This window comes from Lepisma saccharinum, chromosome 9 (assembly GCF_977018435.1).
Source record: "Lepisma saccharinum chromosome 9, izLepSacc3.1, whole genome shotgun sequence".
NCBI classification, from domain to species: Eukaryota; Metazoa; Arthropoda; class Insecta; order Zygentoma; family Lepismatidae; genus Lepisma; species Lepisma saccharinum.
In genome coordinates this window covers 34,546,705-34,558,726 of record NC_139237.1, presented here as the reverse complement: position 1 = coordinate 34,558,726, position 12,022 = coordinate 34,546,705, and the positions used below count along the sequence as shown (strand labels likewise).

Genomic DNA, 12,022 nt, shown 5'->3' with positions numbered 1-12,022 from the left:
ATTTTTAACATTAATTGACACTAAGTGCATTGAGGAAAACCATCACCTGCTAGAGAAGCCAGCAGCAGATCTCTCCCAGCACTCTGTTGGCTTTTACCACCTTGCAGAGACTTCAGTCCATGGAATGTGTAGAAGTAGATGAAATTGGAAGCACAAATACTTTCTAAAGTGGGAAAGATTCCCCTGTACAAAGTTGAGCTGCAACAAATAAGAAACACAAATACATTATGGTACAATTCTCTCAGAGACAACTCGCCTTTTAACTACATTATAAATACAGTGTCTTAGTGATGGAAATATACGTTTACTGAAAGACATCACCAAAAATGATCATCTTCTATTTGCAGTGCATTGAACTCTTGAAGTTAAAAATATGCATCTGCAATCTAATTTTTGTAAACAAAATTGCATTAATCTCAATTCCTTACTGAAGAATTTGATCCAATGAACAAACACATATATTTTTCAATATTCTACTTTGCGGAGTTAAGCTCAAGAATGTAGAGTAGAGATCAATATTGCAACATGTCAAAGTGCAATATTTTCTAAAATATTCGAATTTAAAAAAGGTATAAAAAAATCATTACTGTACACAAATATCATGACTGTGTCATGTGGTGTGATATTTTTTTAGCTTCAAGGCTCCTGTAAAAAAAATAATAAGCACATATTTTAGGTGCAAAAATAGTGCATATGTTGGTAATTTATAGTTAAAGGATATGAATTTTAGAAGCAAATAAGATATATATTAACATATTCGTTTGTGTGTATGTGTGTGTTTATATGTAATCTACACTCTTATATGTTTATTATTTGAATCATGTAAGCTTTCCTGTAATTGGAGATTCTCTCTGTAGGAAGCAAACGAATAATTAAATAAATAAATAAATAAATATTGGAAACACTATTTGTCTGAAAGTTTCTTGTTACATGCTCGTAACACACAAACAAAAAATGTATATTCGTTGAAACAATTGCAAATTAAATGTAAACTTTTGAATGAAAATTTAACTTAAAACATGAAAAGACCTGATGTGGTAGTAACTTGATAATGAAATGAATGCAACTCTTTCATAGTGGAGTAACACAACAAGCTGTACATGTCGGCCATTTTCTCTATAGTGTGCCCCATGCCACCTTAGTTGGTCATACATGTGCAGTGAATCCATTTGTACACACTGGAAGGGTCCATACCACTTGTCAGTTCAGTGTCAAACCACATGTCACTAGTTATTTCAGTATGAAAACTTACTAAAGTCAAATAATTCTTGAAGCTTTCCTGATGACGAATGATGAAGAGGTTTTTCTTGGAATATCAAACAGGTTATTTCCAGATAGGCTTCCAAGCTACCAATCCCTGAATATGAGAGTGGCATTAGCTCTCTAAATCTTGGACGCCTATCCGGAAATTACTTCGTTGATATCCCAAGAAAACATCTTCTTTACTGAAGTCAGTCTTAAAACACTCTGATTATGGTAAAGTTGGAAAGCGCAGGAGAGGCATACGAGGCAGTGAAGTACAGAACAGCTAATAAAGATAACAAAATACCAAGTAGGCAACTGACTTATCACTATCATTATTAGATGAAAGCTGCTTAGTTAAAAATTTATGTTTCAATAAATGGTTAATATCCTCTATTATAAAACTATAAGGAGTTTGCAGTGTTTCTTTTCAGTATATAAATCTGCACAATTTATAAAGCTGAACAGAAGGATGTAACAATAACTACTGGGTTTCAATATTAAAATCACTATTTATAATAACTATAGTTATTTAATGTTGCTTTTCTGTTCCTGTAAGGTAATTGTGATAATGAGTAAATTATTATTAAGTGAAAAAACAAACAGCATGGAGCATTTACGCTAAGCTGAGATTTGAACCTGGAACTTTCGGAGATGAGATTGCTCATTAGGGACCCAATGCACTTCTGAAAACCTGCTACAAAAAAAATAAAAAGGTAAATTTATATAGTGTGAAGCAAAGGTAAACATAGAATTGAACATAAAACAAATGATCGATGATCAAAGCTGATCCTGAATATATAATAAATGTAATATTTAAATTTGTATCATTATAACATGAAATGTAAATATTACACTCAAGATATTACAATATGATGGTATTGTGGTTATCACTTTGTAATTAAGAGGTCCCAGGTTTGATACCTGGTGGAGCTAGTGGATTGGATCCCACTTTAAACTGTAGGTCCAGTTCTGATTAGCCTATATGTGCATGAAGTAGACTTGAAACAAAAACTCAAAACTCAATACGACAATAAACAATAAATGAAGAAAATAAAATGAAGTAACAATAAAAGCAGCCTGTGATCAGCTTAACTCCAAATTAAGCATGTTTCGAGTTATACATCTGATAAACAGTTCCAAGCGGTTAAAATATTATGTTAAAACAAAATGTTCTGGAAAGACTGATAAAACAGAAAAGTGCGAGATACAATTAGTTATATTAATAATTGGCACAAGCTCTATTAAATTAATATATGTAAACAGTGAAAGTACTTACAAACCTTCCTCCTTCACTAAATCTTGAAGGACCTTGGAAGTACTTTTTGCCTCTCGATTCTCCTCCACTGCAAATGGAAAGAATTATATTACAAATGTTGGACACTGCCCAACTTTACAGTTCACTAAAAGTATGGTTGATACCAGCAGTGTCAGTATCAGAAAGTACCAGTTCCAGTTTCATCACCAATACTTTTCCACGGTTCAGTTGTCTCCAGGGTCTGCAAAATACACACAACAATTTCACGGAGCATAAATGTGTTGGAAATTCTGCAAAATGCAGAGTTTTATTTGCTGTACACCAACATTGCGAGGCAAAAGTGAATGTTATTACGAATCAACCAATAATTATATTAACATATTAACAAGGTAACTGGCAGAATTTGTGTTGTCAGGCATGGGCACACAGGTCCCAGGTCCTTCGCAGAATTTTAGCAAATGTACTCGAATTTTAATGTATTTCATATGGATGGGTCTAAAATGGTGAAATCAGTTGCTTGTGACTTTGTTGTGGACTCTCAAAGCTCCAGTTACTCTTTATATCCTGCCTGTTGCATCTACATGGCATAACTGTACACAATCCTAAAGGAACTGGCCTTTGCTGCTGTTCATGAGGAAAGTCCTTGCTTGCACTGATTTGACCAGTGTGTTTCAGGTCGAACATCCTGTAGTGCAGTGCATTGTCTAAATTTCTGCCAGCCAGAGACCTGCAGAATGTTTCGTTGCTCCCTTCTTGGCATTTTGCAGGAAGAGTGGGATGAGGTAAGCTTCCTGCTATCAGGACCATCATAGGTACATGGCGTTCCTGTTCCGTCCCTCCCATCGAGAAGAAGTCATTCTAACTCTGCTTATGAATGGATACAGCTGTCTCACCCATGGCTACCTGCTACAAGGGTTGGACTCTCAATGTGTCTTGTCTATAGTGCTCCACATATTCTTATTGAATGTGTTAATTTTACTTTACTCAGACAAACTTCTAATCTTCCCAACTGTTTATCATCTATGTTTGGAAATGATGACAGTGTTTTAACAAATGTTTTTACTAGAGCTGAGCCGATAATACCATTTGTCGATACCGATATTTGTATAATTCCAGTATAAAATAACAAAGGCTAGTTACCGAGTCATACTAACCCGTCACATCACATATTTAGAAATGCATAATTTAGGGAGCCAGTCCGAGCCAAGTCTCTCAGAAATATAATAATAAAAGTGTTTCTATTTAATATGTTAATATAATTATTGGTTGATTCGTAATAATATGTAAATTAATTAATTAGTACTTATTTTCTCCAATGCATATGGAGTATTGTTGTATGTAACCACAGACTAAGAAACGGAGGAAAGACACCTTTAATACCTATTTTTGTTCTTCATTTCTTGACTAAAAAATATTGTCATTACATAAATACTAAAAAGACGCTATAAAAATCAGAGATAAAACAGCAAATATTCATCATCTAGCTTACGTGTAGTTAAGACCGCTAAATTTTGTGTAAAAACAACTGTCCTGGCAAGGAAATTAATGTCAAAGAAGAAAAAAATTGAATATTTACTGAATAATAAACGGAATGATGGTACGTCCATTAAATGAAAAGTAAAGTTCCTGATAAATATTTTATGTACATTATTCTAAGTAGTGGTGTACATAAATCTTTAGAGGGGCATCCCCGATGGTGTAGTGGTACCGCCGTCACCTTGTAATCAATAGATCCCGGGTTTGATACTCAGTGGAAGCACATAGTGGTTCGGGTCCCACTTTAAAATGTAGGTCCAGTCCCGATTAGCTTATCTTCCTTAATACTGCCATTCAAAGCCATATGTTCCCAATCTAATCTTGGCGGAAATAATTGATTGATTTGCTTTATTTTACTTCGCTTTTTGTGCCACTTTTGGCTAATTTGCAAAGATGGGGATGAGTGAGGTGATGAAATTGATGAATGGACACTCAGGGAAACATCCATCTCCAGGCTGGGATTCGAACCTGGGACCCCTGGCATCGTAGCGCGATGTGCCACTCTGCCACAGGGGCCGGCTTTCGGCGGTCACATGAAAAACAGAAGTGAAGTATGTATAAATTGCGGATTCCCTTTCTCGCTTGAACGTAGATAAAACAAAGCTAATTTCACAGCGACCTTCATCCCTCTTTTCCAAAAACTCCGCAACTACCTGACCCAGCATTAGTGCATTAGTTCTTTTTATCCCTTTTTTAAACATTAAAGTACAGATTTTAAAAAAGACGAATTTCCCCACATACTCTGAAAATTTCCACATGTGCTGATGCACCTCAAAATTTTAACTCGTTCGTTCACTGCTGGACAATGAAATTTCTACACCAACAAAAGTAGCCATATTTTGAGAAATAGATTTTGAGGTGCTGACTTGAAAAAAGTGTCATTAACCTTTGTTGATTGACTTCTGTTTTCACTTTGTATCAGAAAATACAACTGAAACCACATACAAATTTTGTAGACACCTTTGTTTGCACAATCGTAAGAACACCGAAAAACGTTAATCATTATCCAAAATTGCATGTAAGTGGATATAATGACAGAATAAACACATATTTCATTAATACTATGTCACAAAATATGTAAATTTTGTACTTCACATGATAATAAATTTTCTGCTCTTTGAGGTATTTAAAACAATCTGACAAAAGTAAAATTTTATGAAAACGGATGATATTATATTGTAAGTAGTTATTTCAGTACTATTTCTCCTCTAACACTCACAACCAAGAAAGTGAAAGATTTCAACAACATGCAATGTTGGTTCATTAAAACAGGCCAAGAACACTTACAGGCAACAGATTTCTACTTTATGAATATCAATGTGTCAAAAAGTGTAAAATCTTTTAGATAAACGCTTAAATATTGAAGATAAAGCAAATCTGATTAATTAAGTAATTGAGCTAATTATTTGCTGGCATTTTCATTTTTTGTATTAAGAAAAATATGTGATTTATTAGATATCCTGTAAACTTCAGAAGCAGTAAGTGTACTTCTTTCGTAGAACTGAATAATTTTTGAAAGAGAAAGACACAAGAAAGTTTCTATTTTAGTTTCTTTGTATTGTTTTTCTGCCTCTATATTAATTTCAATGATAAGGATGAACAGTGAAGTGATAGAAAAGACAAGGAACAAGCACAATGACTATGCTGTGTGATACGTTTATTATTCCACCACAGAACGTTGCAACATGGAATTTGAAGGTGAGAATGAAATTTTTGAATGTATGTGGTTGGTGGCTTGGTCTTTTTGGCAAGTTGTAAGTTCATTATTTGTTTGGGTGCTAGGGCTTTAGTGAATTTGAATGATGATGATGTGTCGGTTATCTGTTTACAACAATAAGAAAGAAACTGGATAAAACAGAAGACGTGTGTGAAGCAATTTGCGGTGAGATTATTTCAGGAGAAATTTCAAATGATAGAGTAGTACAACTATATGCGATTCCAAAGATGTGGAAAGGAAACGGAATGAAAACCAAGAAAAGCTCCAAAGCATGGCTATCAGTTTCATGAAGCTGCTATTGAGAAGTTCACTTCAAAAACAAATTATCGAGGCAAGCTGCATTAAACACTTAATTTTTTTTTAACTTCCACTTATTGTAATACATTTCTGTATGAAAATAGTTTAAAACCTGACCTATTCCTAGAATTTTTAATTTACAATTTCTACTGTAACTACTGGTAATACTCAGTACATCAAATTGAAGTAGTTTGTCCACAACAAATTTTAATTTCTTGCCTGCACTTTTCTGCTTTGTATGCTCAAAAACCTATTTTTAGTGCACTACTACAAAAATGTTGATTTCTCCAGACATACAGTACATATTCATGACTTTTCCCAGAAAAAGTAAATTCCCAGACTCTCCTAGCAGAATCAATAACAAAGATGTTATTGCTACTATTACTCCATTTCTCTGTGGTAGCTTATTCACCAATAAAAGATAACCAGAAAAAAATCTTACGTTGCAATCTTGATTTCACTGTCTCCAAAGGGTAGAATACTGACAAAGCAACAACACTTCCCTGAAAAAAAAAAAAAAAAAAAAAAAATAACACATTAGATAGTTATCTGTACATACACTTAAAAGAGAAAAATAGTGATTCAAATTTCATGCATATGAAACAATTACTACTGTATCATTTTATGAGTACTGAATTTAATACGGTTAGAATTTTGCACATGCATTTTGGTTCCATGTGTAAGCATACAATGATAATAAAAGAAATGAGACTGAGAAAGTGCACTAGGATGCAACTAATTTGATGCATTGGTCACATAGACAGTGACACATCCATGGATATGCTTCAGCATATTGCTAAAAAATACCCTGTGTGTGGTTAGCGTTTGAAGTGCTCACCAATAAATTTAAAACAAAAAAACTGAAATTGCACAAAATGTACCAGATATGCTTTTAATCTAGCATCCCAACCACATTAAATACTATATTTCTTTGAACCCAAGATGGTATCAAATGTACCTTAATTATTGCTTCAACTTTTGGGGAAAAAAATCCTTTCAATTCAAGAAGCACAGGCGTATATAATACTGGTACTTTATTAGTACACTGCCATATAGCATTACATTTACACCGTTGAACAAATTCTCTCAGGCTGTCGATTACGTCAATTCTGGAAGAGTTTTCGAGCTTTCGAGAGCTAACATCGCTCTCATCTTCAGTATAGAAGTGCAGTGCTGAGCATCAACCCGATTTATATGAATCAGGATGTGGATGGATGTCCCCACTGTAGATGGTGGACCAATCGGAAGCTGTGTCTGCTGTGTCCCCGCTACAGGCAGACTATCGCTAGCCAAACCAGATGTAGTTTGAGCCCTGGGTCGCAATTCAAATTCTCCTTTTCCCTGTGCATGGCTATTGCTTCTTTGACAATTCTGCCCCAATAGTTTGATGATTTAGCGATAATTTCTGTGTTACTGAAATCTATTCTATGGCGCTCGTTGATTGAATGGTTGGCTGGTCCTGCCCTTCTCCGGATGGAAATTCTTGATTTAACTCTGATGTTCTCTGCAGCGTTGTTCAATTGTCCTGCCCATTTGCTCAATGTATGCTTCATCGCAGTTGCAACAAATCTGGTAAACTCCAGTTGTTTTGAGTCCTAAATTGTCCTTGAGGTTGCATAGTAGACTCCTGTTTTTTGTCAGCGGTTTGTGGATGGTTGTTATATTGTGTTTTTTAAGAATATGGCTTATAATTTCGGAGAGGTTTCCGATGTATGGCAGGATAGCTATCTTCTGGCCTTCTGTATTGTCCAGATTTCCTGGTGTGTCTGAATTTAATATTTCAGCAACACAGAAATTACTGCTAATTAATCAAACTATTGGGACAGAATTATCCATTATCCGGGAACATCCATATCCAGATATATGTAAGCCAGGTTGATGCTCAGCACTGCATTCCTACCCTGAAGATGAGAGTGACGTTAGCTCTCAAAAGTTCGGAAACTGTTCCAGAATTGACCTGGTCAATAACCCAAGAGAATTATTCATTATTCGTCACCAGGAAAGCTTCAAGACTTACTTCATTTACATTGTTGTTACGTTTACCATTAACAATACTACCATAAATAAATTTTTTTACGGGTGATTATCATCAATACCGGTACTTCGATAAAACATCAAGGAACAGGCTTGATTATTGAAATCAGTAAATATTCCATTCTTTATTACACTAATGCTGTGGTATATATGAATGAATTTATATTCGGATTCAAGATACCACCGAATCCACAGTTCACCTAAATTTTCAACATCCAAAATCTCAGAAAGAAGGTGCACTTTAGATTCAAAGAAATATGGCATTTAACTGGACAACACAAGACTTCTGCATTGCCTATGCTTTATATGTGGTATAGACCAGTATACTTATGGAAAAAAATACATCCTTGCAATATCATTCATGGACGCAGAATGCACCATAATAATGAAACATATATTCGTCACCATTCAACCACAGTATTAGCCTTAAAAACACGGAATGCACTACCATCCAATATAAAATCAGGGTGAAAACAGTAAAAAAAAAAAAAGGTAAAGTGTTCCCCTGTGCATAGCACCACGCCATGAAGGCGTATAGGGGGTGTGGGGGTAACGCCCCACACTTTCTTGATCCGGTCGTGAGTGGGGTGATGTGATCAGCATCACGCCCCTGACCGCCTTTACCCCCCAGGGTTTCCTCCGGGTACCCATGTTATTCGACGCTGGGTGGGCGCCAGTTTGAAAAGCAAATAGTACACATATTAAGAACATAAAACTGCCATGTACCAACATTTACCCTATCATATTAATAACATTAACATTATATCTTTTAAGCATGTATTATACTGACAAAGGTTAGGTGTATAATTGAACCAAAAAGACAGAAGTAAATTATCATCTGTAGTTTTCAATAAATGACATGTTAATTGGTGCAACTTAGTGGTGATTACATTTGACTCCAGCAATCGTCTAAAGGTTAAATGAAATCTCATTGTATGCACACAAATATAACAAAAAGAGTGGAAATTCTGACAGTTTTAAACTTAACACATAGGAATGCATACCTTGAGAAGATGTATTTTCTGCTATGTGGTTGCAGTGGCAAAATGTGTCAAGTAGCACATGAGTCGCTTAATAATAAAATAATATATCTTTATTGAGATTGTTTTATTGGTTAGGATTGTTAGATTTAATGGTGTCATCAAGATTATTTGAAGTGTTAAGTTTAAAACTGTCAAAAATTTCCACTTTTTTTTTATTTGTGTGCATACAATGAGATTTCATTTACCCTTTAGAGGATTGCTGGATTCAAATGAAATCACCATTAAGTTGCACCAATTAACATGTCCTTTATTGAAAACTACAAATGATAATTTACTTCTGTCTTTTTGGTTCGATTATATACATATGATGGTATAACATATTGGAATGACAAAACAATATAGTTATTGATACTATTTTTAATTAATGCATTTTGGAAATGTAGAATTCCCTTCTACTGAAAAAAAAATTATATAACATAACATGTATTATCCTTCAACCACAGGTTTTTGCTGATTTGTTTTACTTTTTCATGTAATAATGAGAACACAAAAAAAAAAAAACTTGTCTACAATATGTAACAATTAGGGTCCATTGGTAGGGTGACCAGACGTCCTCTTTTATCCGGACATGTCCTCCTTTCTAGGTGACTCTCCGGCATCCGGGCGGATTTTTTAGAAATCGGTAAATGTCCTCCTTTTTGGAAAGAGTATAGCATTGACCATAGCAAATGTGCTGCATACAGAATGCTTCATTTGGGGCACGTTAAATGTTTGAGCAATGCTCACCTAGCATCTGGGAGCTCAATACGATCACTTTCCCGACTGAGTCATTAGTAGGGCGCGTATTTAAGGCACTAAAAATGTCTGAAATAGGCAGTCAAATAGGCACCAAAATGATGAAAACAGGCTCTTAAAAAAGCACCATAAACTAAGAAAAGGCCCAAAAATAGGCACTTAAAACGCACCCTAAAATTATAAAAAGACATTAAAATAGGCAATGGATGTGAACTTATTTAAATTTTATTCTTACAATGCACAGTTATACTGTATTAGCACTTCAGTTTATACATAAATGTGCGCTAGCGAGTAACATACCATAATACTTTTTGATCGAAATTCACATTTGCGGAAATCGTCTGTTAAAGTAATTCTCACAAAAAGAGCTTGTGCTAACGACTGCGAATTTGAACAAATGATGAATAAACAATTTGCAACATTGTTTCAAAAAAATATTTAAAACAATGTTCCAATTCAGACCATCAAATCTGGCGAATTCCAGATTTCAGTCAGTACAACATCAACAAAACCTTACATCTTCCAATATAGGGAAGCCAAACGCACGTAAGAAAAAGCTGAAGTATGGAAAAATTGCAGAATATCTATTTTTTGGAACGCTTAAGCAAAATAGGCACTAACCATCAGAATAGGAATTTATAGCCACTATAAAAACGTGTTTTCGGAATAGAAACTCCATGAAACGAACTTTAAAGTTTAAACATGAAAGTGTATGGTTTACTACAAAGGAATAAAAAAGGCAAATAGGCAAATTTCCCCACCTCAGTCATTATTAAGCGATGATACTGCTGGAACGCACGTAGTCTGTGCAGCTCCTTTTCAGTTGATTGATTTGGTTTATTTTACTTAGCTTTTTTGCCACTTTTGGCTAATCGCGAAGATATGATGATTTTGATGAAGGACACACATGTCGAGGCTGGGATTCGAAACCGAGGCCTCTGGCGTTGTGGCGTGGTGTGCTAACCACTCCAACACAGAGGTTGGCCAGTTCCTTTTCGAGTTATACATACATGATACAGAAATGAGTAGTGAGAATTTTGATTATTAAGTAATATTTACTTTCATGAAATAACAAAGCGAAAGAAAATATCCAGTTTTAAACGATGGAAGAAACGAATATGGGGTAAAGTGCAAGGTGGTTGCCACTTTCCCCTGCTGTTGAAAGAGTGCTAGAAATGTTCGTGGCATTCAAATCATATTTCTCTACCCAATCCAAACTACCTAAAATTTTAATTTGGCTTTTTGAAATAATTTAAGCGAATCTTACTTGTTACATTTGCATTCACTTGTGGAGATATTTCAGTCTAATATCCAAAAATTACAAGAGGAGTAAAATTCTGTGCTTCAAATTATAGATATTCTTTGTAATTTGTTAAAAAACAGATTAGGAGATTGCTTTCTTTGCTTAAAGGTAAGATGAAGTTCTTGAAAGAGATCTTCTGAGAAGCATGTGTGAGCAAAATGTTTGTAAGATTTTTGTATATTGATTAAATTATGAGTAATGGCAAATGTATAGCCATTTTTTGCGGTGTCCTCTTTTTTATGACTTTGTCCTCCTTTCTTGCCATGCTCTGTCCTCTTTTTTGAATGTATGTGTCTGGTCACCCTATCCATTGGGAGGTAATGTTATAAATTTTGCCTCCACTAAGAATTTTCCCATTCAGAAAAAAAAAGTTGTCTTTATGACAACTAATTCTCTTGCAACAATTTTATTTTGTACATCACAGTAAGTTTGAAAAGCACATTCATGAAAATTTCCTGTCCGGAGAGGCATCCGTCTTCTGATCATATGTCAGAACTAAATTTTTCCACTACTTGTGGTTTCTGCATTTTGACATAAATTTTACATTATCTATAATACTGGAATCTATCAATTAAATCAATAACATTGAATTATTTGAAGGCATACAGTTTGCCCCTAGCTCCATAAAAAGTTATTCTCAAATAAAAATGATTTGTTGACTTGTCATAAAATTTTTCAGTCTATTCTGAAGATATGGGACTTCCACACATATGAGTAAGAAAACCAAACCTAATCAAAATGTTTAAGGAGGACAAGGTATAATTATAAGGAGCGATTTTACAATACAGGGAATTTCTCCATTTTGTTTGAAATTCGGCATACTCACTAATTTTGACCCCCTAATCACGAATCTGCAG

General features: G+C 34.6%; 1 protein-coding gene across 4 annotated transcripts in view; it reads right to left on the bottom strand.

Moving 5' to 3' along the window:
* The window catches only part of PMP34 (Peroxisomal Membrane Protein 34), a 51,102-nt gene that overhangs the window by 21,828 nt on the left and 17,252 nt on the right, over positions 1 to 12,022 (bottom strand). For all 4 annotated transcript variants that reach the window (XM_083127985.1, XM_083127982.1, XM_083127983.1 and 1 more), the window contains exons 3-5: positions 6,493 to 6,553; positions 2,522 to 2,588; positions 47 to 198 (exon numbers count right to left, since the gene is read on the bottom strand). In XM_083127985.1, the coding sequence (XP_082984111.1) occupies positions 47 to 198; positions 2,522 to 2,588; positions 6,493 to 6,553 (280 nt within the window). The remainder of the gene's footprint in view (positions 1 to 46; positions 199 to 2,521; positions 2,589 to 6,492; positions 6,554 to 12,022) is intronic.